We start from the raw sequence: 27603 nt of genomic DNA, 5'->3' as shown, positions 1-27603 counted from the left end.
CTTCTCTCACTCTCTCCCTTTCTCTACTCAGAGAACACTGGTACCTGGTGTCCTTTTTCATCTGTACCCCAGAAGTCTGTGGAGCTAAACAGGAGTCTTATGCATACTCACCTGGGCTTGGACCCAACATCATCACAATCACCTGCTCCAGACACATGGATCTGGCTCCTTTTGAACAATGTCCATGTGGCAGCTTTCATCCATTCATTCATCAAATACTTTAATTAGAGGTCTGTTCTGTGCAGTCCTGGTCTGGGGTTACTGGGGTGAATGAGACGGGGCGGGGGGGCCTCTACTCTCATGAAGGTTAGTGAGGGGAGAAAGGCATGAGCAAATACACAAGGCAACTTTGGTGGTAAGTGCCGTGAAGAAAAAGCAGGGTGATGCATGGAAAAGTGACTGAGGTTGTCAAGGCAGGCCTCACAAAGGGTGATGCTTGAGACTCAGACGATCAGACTGCATCAAGGTACCAGGCAGGTTTCTTTGTTTAAAATAATGCGATCTGACTCTGGTTAATGTAAGCAGAAAAGGAATGCACTGGGGAGGTATCAGGTACTTCAGAGAATGGACAGGAGACCTGGAAAATTAGGCCAGTACAGAGGTGGTTGCTAAGAGAGGCAATGACCAAAATCCATGCTTCAAGTGGCTCTTGTTAGGACCCAGCCACCACTGCTCTGGATACTCATCTTGAACCCTGGATCTGATGGCATGTCACCACCAGAGAGACCTCCAAACTGGACCTGATCATCGCAGACCACAGGCTGTTTACAGGTGAGCCGGCTTTAGCTCTCATCTCACAAGAATGCAAGTCCTCCTTGATCCAGTCCCCTGTCTCATATGCTCCCATCTACCTCTCTTCCCTTGCCCCACCCTGCCCCACTCCCACTAGTCTTAAAATTTCTGTCACACCAAGCCTGTCGCCCCCTCTAGGGGCACTGGCTGGTCCCTCCACTTGGAACACTTCACGACTCCCAGAGTTCTCCGCTCTTCACCTCCTCCAAGGCTAAGCTCAAGAGTCACCTTCTCTAGAGGCCCAGCTCACCTTCCTATTTAAGCCCAACCTCCCCTGCCCACATGATTCCTTTATGCCCTTTTTTTTTTTTAGTATTTTAACACACATTTACTGTTCATTGACCATCTTGCTGTGAATCTGCCCCTGGTGCCTAGACCAGTGGCTGGCCTTAAGAGCTCACACCTGACAGCAGTTGGGCTAATGCTTTAGGGCTGGCAGAAGTCTTGGGAGGCATGAGTTGACTCCTGGTTCTGTCACGTAGCAGCTGTGATTGTGCACAAAAATTTTCCCCGTCTGTAAGAGTCCCTTGGACTGCAAGGAGATCCAACCAGTCCATTCTGAAGGAGATCAGCCCTGGGATTTCTTTGAAAGGAATGATGCTAAAGCTGAAACTCCAGTACTTTGGCCACCTCATGCAAAGAGTTGACTCATTGGAAAAGGCTCTGATGCTGGGAGGGATTGGGGGCAGGAGGAGAAGGGGACGACAGAGGATGAGATGGCTGGATGGCATCACCGACTCAATGGACGTGAGTCTCGGTGAACTCTGGGAGTTGGTGATGGACAGGGAGGCCTGGCGTGCTGCGATTCACGGGGCTGCAAAGAGTCAGACATGACTGAGCAACTGAACTGAATGGTGGGCATGTACCTCCAGTGGGCTCTTGGTGCAGAGTAAATGAGACAATGTGCAGAATAAGTCCCTGTTGCCAGAATCTCGTTCTTTCCTGCCCACCTATTCAGATCCATTAAGATGAGTCTCCCAAGCTCATATGATCGCAATGAATGTTTCCATTTACTTTGGACTATATGTCATTATAAATATTAACAAATAAGACTTAAAAAGGACACCTTCGGGTAAGTCGGACGAAAGTACAAAATTTGTGTGTGGGGACTGCAGTTTCAGGACCGTTTCTGCAGTCGCCACATGATAGCAAAACGGTGGTAAGCAGTGCACGAGTCTGCGTCGAAGACAGCCAGAGTCCATGCATTGGGAGGTTCTGTCGGTTAGAAAAGGAACAAAGGGAGGACATGCACGGGCCGGGAGATGCAGTTCCTCGCTCTCGCCACTAGAGGTCAGGAGGTTACCGCCTCAGTTGGAAGACGGGCCCGTCGGGGATTGGCTAGTAGTGGTGGGCGGGGCGGAGACTAGGTAGGAGGGTGGGGGTGGAGATGGATGCCCCGTCCAGTAACCGCCTAGTTATTGACAGCTGACTTCGGAATGACTTTTTTTTGGCGTCAAATTCCCTGTTTTTGTGGGGCTGATAGAGCAGAGGAAAGCCAGCTTGGGGTCAAAGGCAGAGCTGATACCGCAGCTTCTCAAAGCACTTTGTCTCTAGCAGAGATACAAGCTGTAAGGGGTCCAGAACAGATCCAGGGTCCTAGGGAAGGTTCTGTCTCCCTGGAAGGCCTCCTGCCCAAGAGCCCAATCCTCGGCCTGGGCCAGCTGTCCCGAAGCCCCACCTCCAGCCTGACTGTCCCTGTGGTCCTCAGGGGCCATTTTTCAGGACCAAGTCTGCACTTGCACAGCCCACGGCGTTGGAAGGCCTTGGACTAGGCGCCCGGTGTCCTGGGCTCTTATCCCAAGTGCGTCCTGAACAGGCCCCTTCTTCTTGCAGGTCCTTGGTTTCCCCGCGTGTCTAACAAGGAAGTTGTACTGGGTGAGGCTCTAGTATGCGTCTAACTTGGCCATTCAGCATCTCCATGTGTTTACAGGGAGTCTGTGAAGCTCCTCTCTGAATGAGAGAGCCCCCCCCAAAGGCAATACTAAGAAGACAGCCAGAGTTAACCCAGATGCAAGGCTCCTCAAAATCAGACTCTGCCTCTGAATCTGCTTCCTCATCTGTCAAATGGAGATGACAGTTAAACCCATCTCCCAGGCCTGTGACGATTCATCAAGACACGGCCTGTAGAAGCCCTCACCATGCACCAAGCCTTCTCAGAGAGGCAAAAGCAAGACTCTGTGACCAGCCAAGGTTGCCAGGTACTGTGTGGGGTCTGGAGTCCTGTTTTCCCTGGAAAATGAAAACAGGCTGATGGGCACTTGGTGGGATTCATATCATCACCTGCCCCCAGGCCTCAGATGGTGATGTGCTTTGTGTCTGCAGCAGAGGGTCCAGCCCAGCGCCCCGTGAGCCCTGTACTAGCGTTGCTGTGGGTGTGGTGTCAGAGCTCTGGGCTGGGGGTGGGGCAGGGAACCTGGAAGGCCTCAGGCAGATCACTTTCCCTCTCTGAGCTGTGTTTTCCTTCAGTGCAGGGATGGGCTGAACACAGAAATTCCTGGTTTCTGCATTTGTTCATCCAGGGTTCCTGAAGGCCCCTTAGTCAGCAGGAAGAGGTGGGGGCTTCAGGCCTGGGCCCCAGAGTCTTGATGCCCTCAATCCCTTCCTGGAGACCCTGACCCAGGGTGCAGAGTGGCTCTCAGCTCCTGGAGGACAAAGCCAGCCGTTCCCAGAAACAAGGCCCTGGATGCTGCTGAGTACTGAGAGGGATCTCAGTAGGGAATGGATGCAGACGCAGCTGCGGGGGGCTCTCCGCTTTCCAACCCTGAACCCAGAAGGAAGAGCCTGGGATGGGGAGGGTGGAGGAAGGCAGGGAGCGGAGGGTGAGGACAAGGAGGCCTTTTGGTTTTTTTCATGCGAAGAAGTGACACACTCTTCCTGACCACAGCTGACCTGATCTTAAGCTGGGAACAACGAGAAGCAGGATCCATCCTCCAGCTTCCTCAGGAGAAAGATCAAAGGTGGGAGAGCTGGGTCTGAGAAGTGAACTTGACCCTGCATCAACATCAGTTTAAGCCACTCCTCCCATGGCTACAAGCCCAGTTGGCCTGGCAGTAGGGGTGGGATGGGGGAGGGCTGGGTGCCCCTGCCCCACTCCTAACAAAGCCTGCCTCTCCCCCCACCCTCCTGAGAGAGACCCTGGGTCCAGGCAGTTTCTCCCTGGCCCAAATCATCTTTCCTCTCCAGGCCTCGGACACCGTTTCCAGTGCCCTTCCTCCTCTGTCTGCCTAGAGTCTCCACTCACTCTTCAAGGTCTTGCTGAAACATCACTTCCTCCAGGAAGCCCTCCCAGAGGAGTCCACAGAATGTGTAGGTGGGTCAGGCTGGCCTTGGCATTCCTTATACCCCTGTCGTAAGAGTTTGTTTGAGCTCCATAACTAGACGGGGACCTCCCTGAGGGCAGGCTCTGGGTCTCACTCTTCCCCAGGGGCCTGCAGAATCACTGAGTGAAGCCCTTGGCCTTCGCCCGTGTTCATGGGGAGCTCCAGGATCTTCACCAGACTCCTGGCTCTCAGGTGAATTTTTTCTACCCTCCCAGTTGCGCCAAAGTCAGAACCTCCTTTAGGGAATGGACTTTCTTCAGAGTCCTGTCCTACCCAAAATCCCCTTCCCCACTGCCCCTCTCAGCCTGGGGTCCCCTCCAACTCACTGCTGACCTCTGTAGGGTCCTTGTCCTCTGGATGGTCCATCCGCTTCCTCAGGGTGAGGACTGCGGTCCTCTTTTTCCACCCAGCCCTCTTGGGCCTCAGGGGGTGGAAAGCAGGCCCAGCTCCCTGCCCCCACCATCCCTCAGAGGGGCTGCTGCGGCTCTGTGTCCAAGCAGGTGTCCTGGATCTCCCCTGACGTGGGGGCTGAGGCCCTGAGCAGCAGCGAGGAAGCCCAGGGCCAGGCCTGCGCTGGGCCAGGCGGCGGCGGGCGGGCGGGTGGGGCAGGTCAGTCGCTGAGCACGGCCCCCGGGAGCTCGTTGGTGAGTGTGTGCCAGCGCTCTATCCTCTTGTCCTTGTTCTTCAGGCAGTCAAACCAGTGCTTCAGGCGCTCTCCCTTGGCGTTGATGCCCAGAACCACGCCGCCTGCAGAGGGGAGCCCGGGCAGCCGGGATACTTGACCTATGACTCTCAGGGCCCCTCGGGAACAGTGCGCCCAACACCCTCCCAGACTCTGTGCTGCAAGGCTGGACTATCTACTCCACCCACCTGATGAGAGGGTGGACAGCGCTCTGACCACCACACGCTTAGACCCTCTTACTGCCCCCCACCCCCCAATCAGGGCCAGGGATCCTACCCTGCCTTGCCTTTCCCCAGGACCGCAGCAGTACTGGGGGGCAGCTCCACCGTGCACAGCCAGCCAGTTAACCAGGAAGCTGGGGCCACAGGGACTCAGAGTCCAGCCCAAAAGGGCTGACCATCATCTACCCTTTCCCCTGCTCTACCACACACTGCTACTGTGACCCCTGCCAGGCCTCTTTCCCTCTCTGGGCCTGTTTCTTTCTCTGTCACACAGGGTCAGGCTGCAACGTGGCTGTGGCCTGATTCAGGACTCTGTCTGCCCTAGGACCGGCATGTTGCTGAACAGCATTCCCATCATGGCCTCTCACCAATGAAATCGTTGGATTTTCCAATGTCGTAATCCCAGACGGTGATCTCCAGGGTCTTCTTGGCCAGGTCCCCATGCTTAATCTCATAACAGAATTCCTGGTGGCCAGAAGGGGAGTGTTAGGGCCAATGCCACAGGGCCTGGAAGTCGGCTGGTGGCCAGTGTGCAGTAGTTGCTGTGATGGATTCTCGCCCGTCTCACCCACTTCTGAGAGCCTGGCTGAGATCCTCAGGGGCCCCCTTCCCTCCGACTGCCTGCCCCTTGGTCACTGAAGCTGCTTTTTTCAAGATCCCTGAGAGGCTCCTTATCGCTAGGCGGCCTGGGCCGACTCTGCTGACCACTTCCTTCTTTGTGAAACCCTCTCTCCTGTCAGCTTCCAGGACCCTTCCACATCCAACGACCCCCTGGCAGCACCTCCTCGGCCTGAGGACCTGAGTCACTCAGGCTCCTCTCCCTCATCTCGCTCCTCTGAGCCCCTCTCCAGCTGCACCCACCTTCCTGGGGTCCTGAGTCCCCACATCCCCCATGGCTACAGAACTATCAATTCCATCCTCTGAAGAGGTTTGCAGGCCTCCCCTTGCTTCCGTCTGAACCTCAACCTGGTTCAGCCTGGCCTCACTTCTCCTCCCACGACTCCCCCACCTCACGGCTGGGGGCTCTCCTGTGGGCCGCTTCCCACGCTCCAGCTCCCACAGTGGCCCCTGGAAAACTCAGTCCCCCCAGGGGAGAGTGAGTGGCCTTCCCACGGCTCCCCCAGCCCCTCGTACCTCGTTGAACTCTGGGTTCAGGGTTTTCTTCTTCACCGCCGTCTTGTGTTTGGATTTCTTGTCCACATCTGGCTTCAGGTATCTGGAATTACAACCAACCGATAGGCAGAGGGTGAGACGAGGCCGTGAGAACACACGGAGCCCCCAGGGCTTGGAAGCGCTTTCTCCCGGGAGAGAGACTTCTGTTCATTCGTGATGACCAGGTGACATGGCACAGGTGAGGGGTCAGTGTAGTGAGAGAAGCAGGTGGGTCATTCATCACCTGGACCTCTGTTCCCCGAGGAAAGGGGGTTTTCCTAATTTCTGGAAGTTTGAATTTTCACAAAGCTCACATTTCCCTCCAGAAAAACATTTTTAGCAGAGTTGGTCCCTTGCTAGAGCTTTCCTGTTTTTAAAAGCAGATTATGGAGATGGAATGTGCATGCTATAAAATGCATCTTTCTTAAGTGGATAACACAGTGGTTTTTAACCTAGTCCCTGGGGTGTGTCGCTGCTGCCTCACTGAAACTTTGGGAAAGAAAAAGGTCTTTTGGGCATGGGCAACAATGCTTTCTGCAGAGAAAAGAAATCCCTGCTTGCAGAGCAGCAGTCTTCATCTGGGGCACAGAGAGGCGGAGGGACTTACCCAAGGTCACACAGCTGCCCAGCACAGGGCTGGCGCTCAGAAGCCAGGCTCTCTCATTTGCAAAGCTTCCCACCCTGTCCCCGCACCGACACTAGACTCTCTCTCACCCACCACCAGCTTCCTGGTGCCCAGCACCGGGTGGGATCAGCGAACATGGAAAGTGGTATCTCACTGTGGCTTTTCTGTACACTTTAAAAAAAAGTTGTGATAGGTATTATGAAAGTCATACTGGTTCATTACAGAGACACTGGAAAATACATACTGACAAAAGCTGGGGGTGGGGAGAGAAATGAAGACATAGGTCTGCACAAAAACCCATTCTTTAGCAGCTTTATATAGCCATCAAAAATTGGAAGCAACCCCACCCTGGTGCACTTCAAGAGGAAGTGATCTGACAGAGGAGTATTCAGCAGTACAGACCTACAGACCGCACTCCGGGTGCACGTGCCACATGGCGGGCTCTCCAGAGCACTAGGTCACGTGGAAGAAGTGGGAGTTGCTGTTGGAAGAAAGTCTGGAAAAGGCAAAACTATTGTGACAGAAAACAAATTAGCAGTTGCCTGGGGCACCTTTCCAGGGCCATAGTATCTGTGTCTTAATGGAGGTGGTGGTAACCAGACTGTATACATCAGTCCCACAGCAAAAGGGAGAAACCTCCTGGGTGTAAGTTATGCCTCAATAAAGATGAAGTTTTAAACAGGTGGGGGTTCCCATAAACCCCCACCCAGAGATGGTGAATTTCTTCAGCTCCTTACAAGCTTCCATGTGTTTCCTGATTCACCTTTCTTTGCTTGTTTGGTTTGGGGGCGAGGAGGAAGGATGGGGGTCCTGGGCTGTGGGAGCATCTCCCAGCCCTGCCTTTGGAAGCCCCTGAAGGGAAGCTCTCCTGGGCTCCTCACGCCCTCAGCACTGCACAGCCGGTGCCCAGCTAGAGACCCTCACGCAACCCCAGCCAGGGGTCGTCCCCCGTCCTGCCCCCAGGCCTTTGTCTATGCTGTCTCCTGGAGGGAGGGCGGCCTGTGTGGGTGAGGAGCACAGCCTGGGTGCTCTGGGGCCCATCGGTGGCTGCCCCCCCCCCATCAGGACCCCCTCCTGCCCTGGCTGCTGGGCTCCTGGAGTCCCCCTATCATTGCTGCCTTTCGTCTCTTCTGCACAGTGACTGCTGCTTGCCTGAGGCCTCTAGAAGACACCAGAGGGCTAGAGAAGGAAGGGGTTGCCCAGGGCAGCAGGGCAAGTTGCTCCGTGTTTCCTCAGCACCCCTGGGTGGGGGATGGAGAAGGTTACAGAAGGACCGCGTAGAAAGTTCCATGAGACCTAGCCCAGCCCTGGCACCCAGCAGTTACTCTGGACATGTGATGACTGTTAACCATCATCAGCCCCAGAAGACTGGACTTGGGGTCAGCTTCTAGCCTGGGGAGACTGAGACAGCTATCACCTGGGATGAAGTTCATAAAAAATAAGGATGTTGACAAAAGGCCTTGTTCCATCTAGCTCTGCCCTTCAACATCCTCTACTGGCTCTTCCCTGTGGCCCCAGGTGCTCTGCTCAGAATCTCACACCTGTGCCTGCATCTCCCCTACTCTTAGCAAGGAGGAGACCCATGGTCCGTGAAGGGGCCTTTCAGAGATGGGAGCCCTGAGCAGCTGCCCCCTGCATGTCACCCGGGGAACTTGAATCAGATGGAGGTATTTCTAGGCCACTGGGAGCCTCCCTCTGATCCATGGGGCCACCCACAGAGCTGCCCTCTGAAAGGCCACCCTGACCCAGCCCATGGCTGGAGAGTGGTGCATGGCTGCAGTGGCCCAGTGACTCTCACGCCTGTGGCCGGGGGGTGAAGGTGCCCAGGTGCGGTGGACAGGCCCTGCCAGAGCTGCCCTTCCACTGTAGCTGGTGAGACCCTGCTTTCCGGATAACCCAGCCTGAGACCCTGGAATTCCTATCAACTTGGCAGGTGGGCACTGAGCCGATTTAAAACTCGACACCACCCTGGCTTCAGATCCTATTTTCTTCCCTAGGGAAACTAGCATCACAGATACAAGTGGACGCACGTCCTCCCTTCCCAGAGACCATCCCTACAGGGTCACGCTGCGTGCTCCCCTCTATAGTCTGCTCTGGGCTTGGCACGCTTGGCATAGCTGTCCACATTAATCCACCCAGTCCTCGTTTATTCACTTCAACTGCATAGTACTCCTCTGTATGCAGACGCCACGCTTCATTCATCTCTCCCTCTGCTGATGAGCACTGGGCTGTCTCCAGCTTATGGCTATCTCAAGCAATGCAGCAAAACCAGCTTTCCACCGGGGCCTGGCTTTCTGGAGCCCATGGACCTGGCAGGGAAATGATGTGGCCACAGAGTGTACACATCTTCCCAGCTTACCCAGAGTCGCTTACTTTCTCTCCACTGGTTTTAAGAGTCTGTCTTCTGAGCTAGGACAGCATGTCCTCTCCCAGTGGTCTGTGACCCACTGGAAGTCAGTTTTGCTAGTGCTCGAGCTTGGGGCCCAACTCTTTTTTTTTAAACAGGAAACCAGTCAGTCTTTGTGATGGCCTCTGTCACCTGAGCCTCCTCGCTGTGCCCTGAGGACAGGACCGTCCCTGCTTCTTAACTATATCGTAACTCCTCTGTCCCTCTCCCTGAACAGAAACAGCTCCTTTCGGCTGGGCCAAATTCCTCCCCAAGTTCTAACCTTCAAGACATCCTCAAACAACGGTGAACTCAGACTAAGATCCATCTTTTGCTAGTGGAAAGCCCCAAAGCTCAGATGGTGCCCACCAACCACCTGCTTCACCTGTCTCCGAACGGCCACCAGCTCCTTTCTGGGCTCTGATCACAGCCTGTCCTGACCCAGGTTCACGGCTCTGGGGCCCCCGCGTTAGCATCCCCCCAGCACCACCAAGAGCCCCACCTGGCAGGCTGGATGGACCCTTAGCTGTGCCTGTGCCCACGTGTGCTCAGCCCTAAGTCCTGACGGAGCCCCTTCACTGCATCTCCCAGCCTCCTGTCCCTTCCTCCAATCTGCTCACAGCCCCTCCTGGGCCCCACAGTCACAGAGAGACCTGAACAAGCCATCGGGAGAGAACTGCTCTTTCTGCGTGGACTGGGCAGCCACTCAGCTTCTGTGGGCAACAGTTGCCTCATCTGAGAAACGGGTTTGGCCAGATTCAACCCATGGAGCACAGAAGACCCTTGTGGGCACAGCGCCCCCTGTGCTTCACACAGCCACTTGCTGCGCAATCTACTCATCGCAGCTGCTGCTCCTCCCGGGACCTAGAGGTGAGACGGTGGGTGAGGAGCGGGCCGCACACTCACGTTTTCACGTAGGGGTCTGAGTAGCCGTTGGCGTCCATGGCGGCCAGGTGGGCACAGCGCACGATGCCGACCAGCAGGCCCTGCTTCTGCGAGCTGTACTTGAGGGAGACGAGGATGCGGCCCCGCTCCTCCAGGGACTTGTCTTCCGTCTTGTCCACCTGTGGAGCGGGAGAGCCGTCACTCAGCTGTCCTTGCCCGCCCCTCCCGCAGCCGTGGGCCCAGGCCACGTGGAGCCCAGTGGGTGCTGGTGTGGGCGCGGGACGTGGTTCACTGGGACCCTGGCCCCTGGATCGTGCTTCCTGGAGCCTCAGGGTGTAGGAGGGCCCCATGGGGAGAATCTGGGAAAACAGTCCCACCCCAGGGGCAGCTAGGAGGTGGGTGGGGCAGGGCCCAGCACCTCCCCCTGGAGTCAGACCTCAAGTCTACATCTCACCGTGTGTCCTCGCTGCACCCCAGTCAGCACCCTGAGACCACTCCTCATCCTCCTGAGACCTCCCACTTCCAGCTGATGCTCATCCAGAACCCCTGTCCTCTACCTTCTGTCCACCCAGCCTGAGCCCTATGACCTCAGAGGGCCCCTTCTAGACGTCTCTGCCAGGCTCATCTCACACTCAGTCTCTGGTCTTGACTATCCTCTGCCTGGCACTAAAGCAGCACCTCACATGGCCCCTCGTGGGCCGGGGCCATGCTTGCACCTCTGGAGATGGGAATCCTGTGGGGTGAAGGAAGGACCACTTTTCCCCTTCCCACACCCAGGGCCAGTTGATCACTGCATTCTCCCTGAGTGCAAACGCAGCCTTGGCCACTTCTCCACACAGTGCTCAGCCGGTCGGTACCCACGGGTCCGAGGGGGCAGGTGAGATTCAACCACCTGTCACTCAGGCCTTGGGCTTCGAGTGTGACAGCCTCACTAAACCATGACTCGTGTGCCAGTTGTGTGATGTGTGAAAATTAAACAGTATAATGAGCCGGGATATTTTCAGCTGTTTTTTTTTTTTACAGTGGGATATACTTTGGATGGTTTCACATAAAGACCATTGAACTGGGACATTGCTCAGTATTTATGAACAATGAATAAGGTTTACAAGGCTCTCTAAAATCTATGAGGTACCATCAAAATGAATCTTTACTGCCGAGTAATTATCCCAAATTGCACCCTTGTCAACTGTGGGTCTCTGAACTGGACCAACGAGATCCTGGCAAATTCAAGCGAGGCTCAGCAAGGCCTTGATCATGCCCCAGGCACAAGCATGTACACTCTCAAACACATCCCCTGTGCATGAAACAGGTGCTCATGCATGCATTCCACACTCTTGCACACACTGCTCACACACAATTCACATTCAGCACCACACAGGTGATTGTTTATATCAGGGATCAAAACTCAGGAACACAACTCCAGCAGGAGCTGATGTTGCCTTTTATAAGTGACATAGATCATTTGGAGAAACTGGGTCAGCTGCGGTTAGTGACTAATAATAACGCTTAAAAGGTTATCTCCATCGCACACATGCCTAGGAGTGGGAGAGAATGTGACCACAGAGTACAATTTGTTCAAGTTATGCAAAAATACAGAGCTGGGACCCTGGACGGGAGCTCTGACCTCAGGTTAATTGTTCCTGGCCTTGACCAGGCGAGGCTGCGCTGAGCAGGGCCCTAGGTGGGTACAGCACTCAGGGGATGACCCTTGGGCTCTGTCCTCTAGAGCTTTCCTGTTGCCCAGGCTTCTGGTGGGGAATTGTCCTGGGCAGAGGGAACTGTGTCCTCTGTGGGACTTCACCACACAGTCCCTCAAGGCCCAGGTTTCTTAGGGGCCCAGACCTGGGACCTCCTGGCCAATCCCTCCCAGTCCTCTTGAACTGGGTGAAGGCAGGCAGGGGGAGGGGAGCGGGAAGGGGAGTGGGGAGGGGAACATTGCTCAGAGACTGGGAGGGCTCAGCTGCTGCAGACGGCTGGGGGCAAAATCGGTTCTGACACGTTCAAACAATTGCAATTTCTAGGAATTATTTTCTGTCTCCTCTGGGTATCTCACAGGCACCTCATGCCTAACACATTCCAGTTGAGGTCCGAGCATCCCCAGCTGCTCCTCCCATGGTCCCCTGCATCCCAGTGAATGACCCTTCATCCTCCCAGGCCCCACACCTAAGGATGCTGATCTTCAGCCCTTCTCCCGGCTCCTCTGCTGCCCTGCCCAGGTCCTATTCCCATTGCTCCCTCTGCACTTTGAGTTTCCCCACCCTGGCCCTCCACTCCCTCCCATCCTGAGGAGCCTGTTAAAATATCCTCAGATAGCTTGGCCCCCACCTAGCACGCTCCTGTGGTCCATCTCACTCAGAGATAAAGCTGGAGTCCTCTCAGTCTCCCCACCCCCAACTCCTGCTCTCAGCTCCCAGGACCCCTTGCCCCCTGCTCCCTCTGCCCCACTCAGTTGGCCTCTTGCCTGTGCCTCCCACAGGCCGAGCACTTTTCCATGAAGGCTTTGCACCTGCGGCTCCCTCTGCCTGGGATATTCCCTGCTTGCCAGGTGAGCCTTCCCAGAGCACCCATCCAACCCATCGGCCCCTCTCATGCTTTCCTTCTCGGCCCTGATCCCTGCCGAATGTTCAATCCGTTTGGGTGGTTTATCTCATTTTTGGTCTGGCTCCTGTCCAAGCTTCATGAGGGCAGGGAGATTTATCTGTCTCCCCAGCACTTGCAGCCATGCCAGGCACAGAGTAGGTGCTCAATGAATGCTCTTGGGGGCTTGCCTGGTGCCCAGTGGTTAAGAATCCACCTGCCAATGCAGGGCACACAGGTTCCATCCCTGGTCCGGGAAGATTCCACATGCTGCGTGGCCTCTAAGCCCATGCGTCACAACTATTGAGCTCTGCATCAAGAAAAGCCACTGCAATGAGAAGCCTGTGCTGCTGCCACAAAGAGTAGCCGCCTATCACTGCAACTAGAGAAAGCCCTCACACAGCAATGAAGGCCCAGCACAGCAAAAAATAAATAGATTAAAAAAAAAAATGCTCCTGGCCTTGCGCTCATGGCAGCGTGGGCCCTGGATGGCTCCAGAGCCTGACTCACCGGCAGCTGCTTCTCCAGGCAGATGCTGAATGTCTTGGTGTGGTTGGGCTTCAGCTTCTTCAGGGGCACCCTGGTCTCCCCGATGAACTCGTTGTGGCGGAATTTGTCCTCATCACACACGGAGATCCTGGAGGGCAAGGGGCCTCTCAGTTTGCTTCCAAAGTCAGGGAGGGTTTGCAAGTGGTGGGCAGGGGTGTGAGGGCAGGTCCAGTCCCATGGACAAGGCTGGGTTGGGTGGGGGAGCTGGTGGCCGGGGGGGTGTCACCCACCGCAGGGTCTTTCGGATCATGTCTTCGTCTGTGATCCCGTAGTAAGTGAGGGTCTCGTTCCACGTGGGGTTCAGAGTGTTTCGGAGAGTTTTCGTTCTGAGCTTATTCGCCTGGAGAGAGCAAAAATGAGCCTCTGAGCATCAAGGGGGGCAGTGGGCAGTGTAATGGCCCCATACACATCCCAATCCCCCAGAACCTAGCAAAGTGGGGGCGTGAAAGTTGCTCATCGGCTGACTTTACAACAGAAAAGGGACTTCCCTGGCGGTCCAGTGATCAGAACTCTGAGCTTCCACTGCAGGGCACGTGAGTTCAATCCCTGGTCGGGGAACTAAGATCCCACATGCCATGGTGCAGGCCCTCCCCACTCCCCAGCCCCGCCAAAAAAAAAAAAAATCTGTATACAACAGGCAGATGATCTAGGTGGGCCATGTCATCACCGGGCCCTTAAAAGTGGAAGAGGAAGGCGAGAGAGAGGCAGAGGGAGGTGTGACAAGGACAGAAGGTCAGAGAGGTGCCACCGGCTTTAAAGACAGAGGAAGGGGCCACAAGCCGGGCCAAAGGGGCGCCTCTGGAAGCTGGAGAGGAATGGGAAACAGCTTCTCTCCTGGAGCCTCCAGGATGGAAGGCAGACATGCTGCCAATCCATATTAGCCCAGTGGGACCCACACCCTGCGGAAATGGAAGGTAAGAGCTCCGTGGTGGTGTAACCCACCCAGTCGGCAGTAACTGGTTAGCACAGCCCTCGGAAAACACAGCTGGAGGGGCCTGCCTCCCAGGGGAGTGCCCAGGTGTGGTAGGGGAAGGCCTCTGCGGGACGTGTGGGCTGGGCCGCCCGAGGCCTGCTGGAGGTCTGCTGTGGGACTGGCTTCTCTCCCGCAGTCTCCTTGCCTGGCCGGAAGGCACCTCCCCTTCTTCCCTGGCGCTTCCGGACACCTCGGGTCTTGAACTCCTTACCTGTCTTGTCCCCTTCAGGCTCTGCCCTCTGTGCCCAGTTCCCTTTGATGTCTGCCACACCAGCCCAGGCTCTGAGGTCATATGGCCCTGGGTTCAAGTCCCAGCTCCCCGACTTGCATAAGCTCTGTGGAACCCAGTGGGTTCCGTACCCTCTGCCAGGGCTCCAGGGCATAACGACCACCTCTCTCAGCTGGCTTTTCAGGCCCCTGTCTATAAGGAGACTGTGCTATATGAAACGCTGCCCTAACTCAGGGGTCAATCCTATGACAAGCCCCTAGGACTCGGCAGCAGGTACTGCCGACTTGAGGTCCTAGGAGTCTAGGGACGCTCGGTCACTGAGCCCCTTCCTGGGGCCGCGTGGCCCTGACAGGCCTGGGGATCACCCTGCCACCTCCACCCCAGCATGAAGATGCAAGGCTGCAGGAGGAGCCTGCTCCTCCAGGCATTGGAGGAGGGCCATTGTCCTTTTTCCCACAGCCCTGCCTTCCCTTCCAGGGTGACTCCCCTGGACGAGTGGGACCCCCAGACCTATATACTCATCCAGGGGGGTTGGGCCCCCAAAGGAACTCAGACCTCAGCAGCCTGTGGCTCCTCAGCCTGGGTGGCCACCTAGGGGCAGGGCCATCCCATTGTCCAGAGCAGTGGCCGGGAAGGCCCTCTGCCCAGGGTCCCGCCCCAGTTGCTGAGTTTTCCTGTGAGGTCACTCACGGGCCAGGAAGGAAGTTCTCAACTATGGCTTCTGCGAAAGAGGCCGGGATAAGAACACCAGCCACCAGGCTCTGCTGCTCAAGCTCTCGTGTCCTGTGTCCCCTGTCCCTCCATTTCTGCCTTGCTCTCTGTTTGGAATCACAGCTGCTGGACTCCCGTTGAGCGCCCCCGGCATGGAGTCTGCCCACCTCACGCCTTGCGATGTCTGTGAGTTCCCAAGGCCAAGGAAGGACCCACTTCTGGAAAGACCTTTCTTCCCATGAAATTACAAAGGAAACTGCACTCAACTGTAAGCTGTATGAAAGAAGTCTAATCAAGTTCTGATCTTCCTGTGCCGAGGTCCAGCTGATGCTTTTGTTAATAGCTAATTTAAGAAAAAAAATTTCTTTTCTTCTCTCATAGATGCACCTATTGGCCTGGTCTGCTTGTCAGATCATCTGGTGCAGGAACAAGTGTTCTGTAGTCAAATAATCTGGGCAGATGCTGACCATTCCAGCCCCCTTGAGGAGCATCACAGAGCCGCCCACCAGGGCATTAAAGGCTCTGATAAGTCCGGCAGTAAAGAAACTGGTTTAGTAATGTTTCCTGAAGTTACTTGGTCACAGAACCCCTTGTTTGCACATAGTATTAATGTCCAGTTGAGGATGTTTCTTATAAAATGCTGGCCTGGAAATTCCCTGGCAGAGTTTCCCCAACTCAGCAGGCAGGTGGTGCTGACTAGAGGTCCCCTGGGAGGCCTAGAGGGTGTGGGGCTGAGTGGGTGTGGGAGCTGGGGGCTCCCTGGGTGCCCCAAGTCCAGCCTGGGCTCCAAGCGGGCATAGCTGGTCAGCGGGCCCAGAGCAGGTCCTCTTTACCTTACTGGCTCCTGGCAGCAGGTGCAGCTTGACGTATGGGTCTGCCAGCCCATTGTGGTCCATCGGCTTCAGGCCCTGGGCAGAGGAGAACAGCAAAGGGTGTAAGTGGGGGCTTGGGGACACAGAGCAGCCAGGGCCTCCAGGCACCTGGGGCAGCAGGTCCCAGCAGGCCCCTGGACCTCCCGGCTGGGTCCACTCATGACCCTCTTCACAGAAGCACCCCTGCCCCGTACCCCCAGGATGGGGGAGCAAGGATGGCTCAGCACCGGTGCAATTCCTGCCCTCCACTCCCCCCAAATGTCTGATTCTGTGTAGATGACCCAGGGCATCTTTGTCAGATCGCCTCTTTCTCGTTGTCGTCTCCTTGTCATGGAGGCCAGTGACTCACCTTTCTCTAAATGAGGCCCCCGTTATCCTGCTGTGGTCAGATCCTTCCTTCTTCCTGAACCATCTCCCCTTGCTTCCCAAGCCCTGCGACTTTCCTCACTGACCCTAAGTCCTCGTGAGCCCCTGTCCACCCATCCACACGCCTCCCTCTGCAGCCACGGGAGAACGTTATATGTCCTGGAGACCAGGCTCCGTTTCTCTCTGGCTTGGCCACAGGGTTCTGCCTGTGTCCCCGGAGGCCACACAAGCTGGCCGGCTGTGCAGAGTCCCTCTGCAAGAGGGCACCCCTCACTCACTCTCGACCACTATCAAGTGTGCACAGCCAGGGAGCCCACGGAACCACAGAGAGGCGCCCAGCTGACCTCATGCCTGCTCCTTTTTCTGGAAACTCTCTCCTGGGATGGCTCACGGGGATGCAGGGAGGCAGTGGTGACATGTGCGGGGTGGAGGTGACATCCCCATGACCTCATCCAAAGACGAACCACAAGCTCACCAGCCTGATCCTCCACCTCCCAGGGGAGCTGAGGCCCTTCTCCCCACTCCCCACCTTGGTTTAGAGGAGCCCGCGGGTAGGGGCTGAGATCTGATGTCGGGGCTTCCAACTTCTAACCAGCACTGCCTGGTTACCAGGTTTTAGCACCAGGATGGCCGGGGTTCAGGTCCAGCTCGGGCACCTAGCAATTGGGTAAGTGATGAGGCCTCTGCCTCCTGAGCCTCAGTTTTATCATCCGTAAAAGGGGTTACAATCCCAAGGTGGTTGTGAGAGTCAAGGAGGCAACACTGTAGCAGGGCCTGCTGCGGGGGCATTTGCCCCGCTTCCGGTCTGTGCTAGACCCTCTGAGGATGCCAGAGAAGTGGCTCAGGGTTGGGTGGAGCATCTGAGCTGGGCGCAGAGCTGCCTGGGCTCCAGCTCTGTCCTGCCCCGTAGGGCTGACTCCAGGACGAGGCTTGGCTGGGCGGCTCTGTGTATACCATGGCAGAGGCAACCCTGCCCAATACACACCTCTTAACCTTTCCCACAAAGTTGGAACTTCCCAGTTCTGCTGTGGGTGGGTGTGTCCTCCAGGACAGCATTAGGTACTAAGCACTCACTCATTTAATGCTCACAACAATCACACAGGTGGGGACGATTAACCCTATTTTACAGATGAGCAAACTGAGGCCACTCTACCCACTTACAGAAAGAGTGCCCGAGCTAGGGTCCACTGCTGGGGCATCTGGTGTCCTCTGTGAGACACCCAAGGGGTGCCCCCTGTCAGCCTCAGCCTTCCTATCCCCTGGGGCCCCTCCCCACACCCCAGCCCACCCCAGCCCCTCCCACACCTGCACCACCTCCTGCCCAGCAGAGGGTGAACTGGAGACTGGGGGGCTGCCATGGCTCCCCCATTGCCAATGCCGTGAGTGGAGCAACCCTAAGTGGACACACACATATACACACACCACAGTACACCCACGCAGCCCCTCGAGAGCCCAGTAGAGACAGTGGGGCACACAGCACGGGGGGGCCAGTGTCTGCACGGGTTAGGGAGGAGGGCTGGCTCTGCCAGAGCAGTCTGGCAGCCAGTGCCCTTTCCCAGCCTCCAGGCCTGGACAACCTCTATCTACACAGCTGGGTGGAGGGTGAAGGGAAGGGTCTGCCCGGGCGTGCATCCTGCCCTCCACCTTGGCACGCCACCGCTGGAGTGGCCCCTGGAGGAGAGGGTGGGGAGGCGATGGCGTGGGTCGACTGGGGACACTACTCACCCCAGCATGGTGGCCCAGGCCCGGAGGGGCACAGCTGGGGCAAAGCAGGTGGCCGGCCCCTCTGGACGGGCAAGAGTCACAGGTAGGGTCGGAGGAGGGGAGAGAAGCTGGCAGGCTGGGGGCTGGTGGTGGGGCTGGGCCCAGGCAGCAATGCCGGAGGCTCCTCGCTTGGAGCCGGGCCCAGGCCCTTCCACCGCTCTACCAGGAGGCTCTACCAGGCGGCACAGCCGCCCTTACCTTGCGGGAGAACATCAGCCTGGGCACCTTCCTCCCAGCGGGGAGCGATGCGGTGGGGACGAAGGGAACAGCGTGGCTAAGACCAGAGTTGACGGGGGCCAGCCCAGGACAGGGGACCATGGGGCTCAGATACCCAGCACCCCCGCCCAGAGAGCAAGCTCAGGCCCATGTGACCAGAGCCTCCCCAGGGAGGTGGGAGGCCCAGGTGCTGGGAACCTTGGGCCGGAGGCGTCCACGTCCAACCCCTCCTCTTCGCCCGCAGGACGGGCCTACCAGCACCCCGCCTGCCCTTCCCTCCCTGACAGCTCCCCAGTTGTGGCCGCCTTAGGCCCCTACAGGCTACCCTTCCACCCTCCTCCTCTCATCTCTCCGGCTTCTCGGTTCTACTCTTTTCCTGCAGGGGAGGCAGCAGCATCTTAGGAGTAACTGGGCTGAGCACTGCCTCCTCGCCCCGCGCCCGCCAGTGGGCCTACCTTGGCCTTGGCGATGGTGCAGTGCAGGGCGTTGTTCTCCTGGTCGTAGAGCAGGCTGAAGTCCAGCGTGCCCAGGGCGGCTGCGGACAAGGAGGGCTCAGGTCACCCCGGGGCCACACAGGGGAGAAGCGTCACCCAGCCCTGTGTAGTCGGACGAGGTGTCAGGGTGTCCATGCCGACTGCCACCGACTGGGCACCTACTACCTGTCCAGCCCCTCCCACCCTGGGAAGGAGCTCAGGGGGGTTAGGCCCGTCACTCCCCAGATGCCGTTGAGTGGTGGCCTCTGACCCCTGCATCATGCCTCGTGGCCTGTAGCTGGTGTAGGGTGTGGCCATGTGTGCCGGGCACGCGGCTAAAGGGGTTCCTGTCGTCCTGGTGCGACTGCCGGCCTAGGCTCCACACCTCGGCTCCCCTTGGCCTGTTGTCTGTCCTAAGATCGTGCGAGGAGGCAGAGGGGTCAGGCTCTGGGTGCCTGCAGGCCTGGGCCCAGCCGACCAGCTGGTCCACTCACCGCCCCCTCTAGCGGCACTCGGGGCTGCGGCCCCCGGTCTCTCCAGGCCCTTAGGGGCCCTGGGCAGGCTACGAGGAGTGAGCTGGGCCCTCATGGTGCCACCCTGGCCGCTGAAAAAGCAGAGAGGGATTCCCAAGGGCCGGGCAGAGGGTGTGGCAGTGACTGGATGCAGCTGCCGCCCTCAGGCACCATCACACACAGCAGCTGTGGCCTTTCATGCCTCTGTGGCTCCCGGTATAAAGGCGGGGGTGGTGGGTGAGGGCGGACCTCAGGGGCAAGTCTCCCTCGCGAGACACACATTCACAGGATGTCTTTAGAGGCCCAGACCCTGCTTGCTGGTCAACTGGCTTCCCATTCATTCACTCATTACCAAGTGTTCACAACATGCTAGGCTCTAGGAATGAAGAGGGGTTTCCCTGGTGGCTCAGTGGTAAAGAATCTGCCTGCCAATGCAGGAGACGTGGGTTCGATCCCTGGGTTGGAAAGATCCCCTGGAGAAGGAAAGGGCAACCCACTCCAGTATTCTTGCCTGGAAAATTTCACGGACAGAGGATCCTGGTGGGCTACAGTCCACAGGGTCACAGAGTCAGACATGACTGAGGATGCACACACACACATACACACACAGGAAAGAAGACATCAAAACGCAGGTTCCTGCTCCAAGGAAAGCACAGCTTAACAGGAGGAATGGAAGAGAAGGATTTGCCACAGCAAAGTCTGGTGGGGCAGGATTGACGGAGGAGGCCTGAACTCGATGTGAACTGGGGCCATCAGAGAAGGCTTCCTGGAGGAAGTGACCCTTCACTTGAGCCATGCAAGATGAGTAGGAGTTGGCCAGTGCAGAGTGGGGCTGGGAGAAGGGGCATTTCAACCACAGGACCACCCAGAGGGCAGGGTGCTGGGTGGTTGGAGTCATGCTAGGGGGAGGCCAGGGTTGCCCAGTGTGGGTCGAGAGCAAACCACAGCCTGCTGGCCAAGTCCAGCCACTATTTGTCTTGCATCTCTGCTCCTAACACAGGGTCAGGCACCCCGCTCAGCATCTCTGTTGTTGCCTGGCGGGGGCACCTGTAGAGTGTGTGACCTCTGAGGTCTGACCCTGGGTTCAAACCCTGGCTCTGCACTTCCTTGCTCTGTGACCTTAGCATATCTAGTCTCTCTGTGCCTCAGTTTCCTCATCTGCAAAATGGAAACACAACAGCATCCACCTCACGGCATGCCTGGGGTGCGGAAAGTACTCAGTAGATAATTATAGAAGAAGCAGATCCATTTAGGTGATGTTTCTAGATAAGCGTACTTGCCCCTCTGAGACACCTCCTGGAATGAACTCGTTCTGAACTGGATCGCTCCCCTCCCAGCCCTTGTGAGCAGAATACACAAACAGTCACTTAAGACTTTTCGGAACAACCTGAGTCATTGCTATGACTTCAGCTAACTGTGCCCTGTGTCCAAGTCCCAGCCCGGGCACTGAAGGGTGTGTGAGACGAGTCCTTCACCAGGCGATCCCGGGTGGCCACTCTTTGTGAGGTTTTCTTGACGTTTTTTCTGCCTCCTCTCTTGACATTCGCTTGAAACTCCTGTTATGTTAAAGTACTTGCCCCTGGTTGCATAGGCAGCTCTGCCTCCTGGTCACTGGTTACTTGGGTCTTCTATGAAACCAGGTGAGAATAGTTGTTAAAATTGTGTCTAAACTCAAAGTCAACAGGCCTTAGGTGGAGCCAAGAGTCCTTTTCCCCGAGCGGGGGAAGCATGCTTTAGTCCTGGCCTATTGGGTTTCCCAGGTGTCTCAGCAGTAAACAATTTACCTGAAATCCAGGAGAAGCAGGTTTGACCCCTGCAGATTTTACTGGAGAAAGAAATGGCAATCCACTCCAGTATTCTTGCCTGGAGAATCCCATGGACAGAAGAGCCTGGCGGGTTGCAGTCCACGGGGTCGCAAGGAGTCGGATGTGACTGAGCACGCATCTGGCCTATTGCTGCCTGCTTGCTAGGATGCCTCCGTGCCAGCGGGCAGGTGAGGGTGCTCTAAGGGTGGGATCTATCACCTCGCCTGCAACAACAGCCACAGGCCCAGGCTTCCCCAGGCTTTTGCAGTAACAGCCTTTAAAGCTCTTGGCTTTGCAAGACAGTGAATCAGCCTACCGTTCTGTTCAGGCCTAACTTGCGGCTTGTGCCTCCAGACGTTAGCCTCCGGAGGGCAGGGACCACGCCTCTGACACCAGCAATGAGCAGATGTTCAATTCACAAGGCTGGTCTATCCAAACTAACTCGCTCGCCGGCTGCTCACTCGAGCAGAGATGTGTGATGCTCATGTATTAAAACATACAGTTCCACACAACATTGTAAAGCAATTATCCTCCAATTAAAAGAAAAGAATGGCAACCACAAAATCCACACAGTTCACAATCTCTGCCCAGTTCCTCATCCCAGAGAAGGACAAGGCAGCCGACAGAGCCCCCACTGGGAAATTCAGCTCCAGGCAGGGAGAGGGGTCCCTTCCACTGGATTTACAGACACCTGTGTTTGGGGGGGCGGTGCTGACACTGCTCAATAAAACCGATAGCTGTTATCACTGCCCGGGAAGGAACAGCAAGCCCAGTGCTGCTCCAGGACGAGATTGGTGGATTTCTTTAGATGCCAGTGCAAGTTTTAGAAGAAATAATAGTTTAGAAATAGAAGCTCAGTCGCCATTTTTAGAGACTTGCTGGTGGTGGAGCTCTCTTAGAGAGCTCTTTATTACCTATTTGGAGAAATGAGGCTCAGAGAGGGAGGTGATCTGGCCAGGGTGGCACAGCAGAGCTGGATGTAGGATCCAGGCCTCTTCACTTCCATCCCCATCGCTCCTTCCTGCCTTAAAGCCTAGTGGCTTCCAGTATTTTCTGTCTGCTACTTTGTTAAGCTGAACTCTTGAGAGGATGGGGCAGAAAAACAAAAGAGGGATAAACAGAATTGCTCCTGGGGTTGGGGAGGGCTGGTCTGCCACCCGAGAGGGGCCTCTGAGTTGAAAGGCCGCCTGGGCTTGTGGCAGGTGAAGGTGCTTGTCCCTGTGAGCCACAAGGTCCTGCCCTCCAGCCACTCAAATCACACGTCCTGGCTAAAGTTTACATTCTTGGATAAATTATGAGACTTGGTCACTAATGGGCCTCTGAGAGTTGTCACCCGCTTGTTGATAATTATAGAGCTTTAATGGGGCTAATTCAGAGAAAATCAAGCTCAGCTCCTGTCAGTTCCTCTAAGGCAGAACATCCCTCTGCTTGGCTGATGGAGACTGACAGCATCATTTTGACCTTGGTTTGCACCTGGACTTTCCTCACCCATACACCCTTGGGAATAGGAAATTGGCCCTCGATTTCTCTTTTTAAGAAAAATGTCATCCTCTCAAATAGTTTAAAAAAAAAAAAAAAAACAACCACCATGGCAAGAACCACAGAAAATGATCAAGTCTGAGTTGAAAGGATTTCCTAGTTGGGGAAACTGAGGCACTGACCAGACGCTGCAGGGGGAACAAAGAGGAATGAGCCATAGATTTTATGGTCCTGCTTACCAGGTGCTCAAGGTAGAGGGCGAGGACTTTTATAAACCTACTCATGAGCTTCTCTGGTGGTCCAGTAGTTAGGAATCTGCCTGTCAATGCAGGGGACACGGGTTCAATCCCTGGTCCGGGAAGATGCCACATGCTGTAGGGCAACTAGGCCCATGCGTCACAACTGCTGAAGCCTGCGCACCAAGAGATGCCTCCCCAATGAGAAGCCCGTGCACGGGACTAGAGAGTAGCCCCCACTTGCGGCAACTGGAGAAAGCCTGCCTGCAGCAACAAAGACCCAGCACAGCCAAAAATACATAAAAATAAAATTACCCCCACCCAAATATACATAAACCTATTCATTCCCCTACTTTACACAGTCCAAAGGTTCTCCTCTGCCTCCTGGACTCTGCCAACCTCCCTGGTGTGGCATTCAGGCCCTCTGTGATATGACCACTTGGGCTTCATCATCCTCTTTTTCCCTGCTCCAGCCACTGGACTCTTCCTCCTTCCACTCGGCCAGCCTGCGTTCTCCCTCCTCCCACTGCACCCTCTTTGTGGGAGAGCTCCGTGCAAGCCAGCGCTTCCCATTTGGGTTCCTGACTCGTCACTGCTGGGTTATTTGTGTGTCTCCATTTCCATGAACTTCCTGATGGCAGAGATTGCGTCTCAGGCACTCTGCAACCTCCATGCTCGGCAGAGTGCCGGACACCTAGTTGGTCCCGAGAGGCTGAGTGTGTGGAAATACGGGCCAGGTAGAATATGACAGGGCCCTAAGGAAGGGGAATCACAGCAAGCAGGGACAGGGAAATGATTCCAGCTGAGGGCCTTCTGGGCCAGCCTAACAGTGATTCCTCCTCTCCATCATTGCTTCAAGGCCTCTGTGGCCATTAGTCCTGACTCAGCCCTGGATGAATCATGCAGGGGCCAGTGTAAGCGTGACCATGAGATGCGACTCTGGCCCAAGAGACAGAAGGACAGATTTCCTGGGGAGAGGTCTCCTCGCTTTTAAACTGAAACATGGGAGTAGAAACTCATCAAATTTAGGATCTTACTGTTATATGAGGGAGGTCAGCCTAAGACGAAAAGGTGGGACTTCCCTGGTGGCTCAGCGTCCACCAGCCAACATAGGAGACACGGGTTTGATCCCTGATCGGGGAAGATCCCATATGCCTTGGAGTAACTAAGCCCTTGCACCACAGCTCTAGAGCCCAGGAGCGGCAACTCCTGAAGCCGGTGCACCCTAGAGTCTGTGCTCCACAGCAAAAGAAGCCACCGCAATGAGAAGTCTGTGCACTGCAGCTAGAGAGGAGCCCCTGCTCGCCACAACTAGAGCCCGTGCAGCAGCGAAGACTCAGCACAGCCAGAAAATAAATAAATAAAACTTAAAGAAAAGAAGAAAAGGACGTGGTCGAGTGGAGAAAGACAGAACCATTGCCGCTGATACTGCTGCTGAGCGGCGGCGTGAATCTGCCCCAGTGTCACACGGCCTCAACAGTCCTCACTGTTTGAGGCACTCTGAATTTTCTGTTACCTAGAAACCCCAAAGCATTCTAGTCATTACGGCTTTGAAGGATGGTCTGAGTTTCCACAGGTGGAGACTGGGTGGGAGAGCATCGCAGGCAGGGGAGTAGCATGTGTGGAGGTTGGGGGGGCATAGGACCATTGGAAGGGCAGCAAGCAGCGGAGTCCAGCTTAGCCAGGCCGCTCTGTGGGTCACTGGGAGGCCGTGGGCACAAGGGACACCTCTAACTATAACATTTCTGCATCTTCTCCGTTAACGCTCCTCTATTAGATCAGTGGGGAGCCTGTCGACTTTGCGCTTGTGCCTTGCGGTGACTTAATCAAGGATGGGCTTTAAAGAGAAGGGGAAAAAAGGCTGAATAAGTAAACAGCACTTCACTCCCGGTCTTGGACAACAGAGCAACCGTCCTAATTTCTTTTCGTTAGAACAGAGATAATCCAATAATTAGGGCAGCAGATAGCATAACCCTGGCTAAAGCCGTAATGAACCATCTGGCTTGAATCATTTAGGCTTATTGTAGGGATCTGGTTGTCAGAGCTGAGAGGGAGGTGAGGCCTGGGCTACTGGGTAGAGAATGGCTCCACCCTAGAACCTGGCCCCCCAGCCCCAGAACCTAGATGTGCTCTCAAGGTGGGACGTTTGGCCACTGATGGGGTCTAAGCCCAGGACAGTGGCCCCTTGAAGGGAATGAGGGGGCTCAAGCTGGCCCTGGCTTGGTGACACACCCTTCTCCTTGGCTCTCTGCAGCAGAGTGCCCTGGTGGTATGGGTGTGGCCAACCCACGGCTTCAGGCTGGCAAGGCTGTGTCCGACTGCCCCACACTGCTGACCCCAAGTGCGTCTGTCTCCTGCTAGGACAATGAGCTCTGGGTGCGGGGCCCCAGCCCCGTTCCCTCTCTGCTGTGAAGACAGTGCTCTGTGAAGGCCTTCTGAGTTGACGGACTGAAGATGGGGCAACCGGCTCGTGTCTTGCACTTTCTGGTCCCCTCCTTGCCTGTGGGTTCAGGGACAGCCGAAAGAAACAGCCTGATTTCTCACCTCTTAGCTGTGTGTCTCTGGAGGGCCCGGGTGGCACCAGGAGAGCCTGACGCTCGAGTGGAAGCCCTGCCCTGCTCGCCTGCTCCCCTGGCTTAGCAGGAAAGATGCTGGAAATGGGAACAAGTGGCCCACCCCTTCTTCTGGAGCCAGGGAAGATTCAGGGCATGCAAAGGGGTGACTTCGGTCTCCGCCTGCCCAGAGGCACAGCAAGTGAGGGGGTGCACCTGGCCCAGGGTGCCAGGAACTGGGGGTAGGGAAGATCCAGGGCACAGCCCGGAGGGCAATAAACTCTCCCGATCCAGTTTCCCCAGTCTGGCAGGAAAATGGAGGAAGAGGACTGCTCCTCATCCCCATGCCCCTGGGCTGGCAGGGCCTCCACATGCCAGGCTCTGGCCGGAGGGCTGTGGTCCAGGCCCGGGAGCGTGCAGAGCCGGCAGCTTTCCATCACAGGCCAGGCTCCGACCCACTGGACTCAGGGCTGGCAGGCCTCCCCCTTACTCTCCTCCCGGGCATCCCTGGGTAGGGTGACGACAGGTCTGGCCCCACCGCTTCCCGCTGAGGTGCTGGTAACTGTCAGCTTGCAGAGGCACATTTTATGTTGGGGAAACTCCAGACCCCCAGGCTGAGGCCCATGTGGGCACCCGAGCCAGGCGCAGCCGCCGTCGCTGCGCTGCGTGGGGGATGGGACCCGGCGAGCCTCGGCGAAGTGGGCGAGCGACCCCTGCCCGGAGAAAAGTCCACACCTCCCGCAGGACCGGCGTTGGACTCGGGTTTTCTAGCTCTGAGAGTGACGCGGCAGGGGCTACAGCCAGGCAGGGGCCTGGCGAGCAACGCTGCCTGCGTCCCCGGCCCCATCCCGCGTAAATCCACCCGGCACCGCACGGCGACCTCGGCGTTCTCGGTTTCCCCTCCAGTCCCGGGGCGGGCGGGGCGGCCAGGGCGACCACCCTCGGAGCCCAGAAAGACGCCAGGAGCACCAGCCAGCCGGGCGTCGGCCCCGGGGGCCCCGGAGCTTGCCTATTCCCTGGGGCTCGGGGCTCCTGCCCGCAGCAGGAGGCTGGGGTGGGGGTGGGGGCCCTTACTGGCCGGGGAAGCGGGTGTAACAGGTGGGCGAAGGTCGGCGGCCCGGTCGAGCGCAGCGGCGGGACCAACGAACGTGGGAGGAGGAACCACCAAGGTTTTTCCAAAGGACAAGCGGGCCCCATGGTACCCTGGTCCTCGGCCCGTGCGCCAGTCAAGCCGCCGCGCTCTGCGGCCGCCGGCCCACCAGGGAGGCCGCCCGACTCCGGCCCCGGGGTCTCTCCGCCTTTCGCCCAGCCCGACCCTCGGCTGCGGGGCCGATCCGCCGCGTGCTCCGGGGCAGGGAGCGATCGAGCGGCTGGCAGCAACTAGTGTCTCCCCGGGGCGCAGCTCCGCCCTGCCAGGGAACAAAAGCCGCCGCCCACGCTGGGGCTCCCGGCGGGCGGGCCGAGAGGGGGCGCGGCGCGGGCTCCGGGGAGCCGGCCGCTGGAAATGGGACACCCCCAGGGGGCGCCCCCAAACTTCCCACCTCTCGGACCTGCTCGAGGGAGGGGCTGTGTGTGCTGGGAGCGCGGAGAGCGCACGGCGCGGCCGGGGACTGCCACCAGGTGGGGGGTGTGCCGGAGGGACCGAGACCGCAGGGGAGCCGAGTGCGGGCGAGGGCGGGAGCGCGAGCAGCCGCGCAGGGGAAGGGGCGAGCAGCAGGCGGGTGGGAAACTCACTGCAGTCGTCGGACTCGTAGCCGTCGGCGTCCAGCTCTTCCTCGGGTGGCTTGGCGGGCGGCCGCCCCGGGCTGGGGGCCGGGCCGGGGCCGGGGCTGGAGCCGTAGGCTCCAAAGAGCTGATCGACATCCTCGTCGTCGTCGCGGGCGCCGTCGGAGGGGCTGCGGCGGCCAGCGCTGGCCGCCGCGGGGCGCGCGGGGGCGTCCGGGGGCGCCGCGGCGCGGGGCCCGGCGTCCGGGGGCAGGCCCCGCGGGAAGCGGGGGAAGTAGTCGGAGATCTGTTTGATGGGCCGGATGGGGCCGGGGCACACGTCGATGGCCATATGCTCCTGGATGCTGATGGTCGCCTTCTCCCCGCGCCGCCGGAGGGTCATGCAGGCAGCACGGCTCCGCCCGGGCGCGGCCCGGCCCGACCCGGCGCGGCCCCGGCCCGGGGGCGGCTCAGCAGGCCCGGCGGGGCGTGGCGGGGGCTGCGGGCATCGCCGGCGGCGCC

General features: G+C 57.4%; 1 protein-coding gene across 1 annotated transcript; it reads right to left on the bottom strand.

The window, feature by feature from the left end:
* Window positions 1–1780: 1780 nt before the first annotated feature.
* Window positions 1781–27546, bottom strand: DOC2B (double C2 domain beta). Its single transcript, XM_027519674.1, has 9 exons — window positions 27112–27546; window positions 18776–18855; window positions 15936–16010; window positions 13420–13529; window positions 13151–13277; window positions 10085–10242; window positions 6150–6231; window positions 5384–5480; window positions 1781–4859 (listed from the first exon to the last, which is right to left on the bottom strand). The coding sequence occupies exons 1-9, from the start codon at window positions 27482–27484 to the stop codon at window positions 4723–4725; spliced, it is 1239 nt and encodes a 412-aa protein (XP_027375475.1). The 5' UTR covers window positions 27485–27546; the 3' UTR covers window positions 1781–4722.
* Window positions 27547–27603: the final 57 nt, after the last annotated feature.

The sequence above is a fragment of the Bos indicus x Bos taurus genome, chromosome 19 (assembly GCF_003369695.1).
Source record: "Bos indicus x Bos taurus breed Angus x Brahman F1 hybrid chromosome 19, Bos_hybrid_MaternalHap_v2.0, whole genome shotgun sequence".
Taxonomy (NCBI): Eukaryota; Metazoa; Chordata; class Mammalia; order Artiodactyla; family Bovidae; genus Bos; species Bos indicus x Bos taurus.
This window is presented reverse-complemented; position numbering and strand designations above follow the sequence as displayed.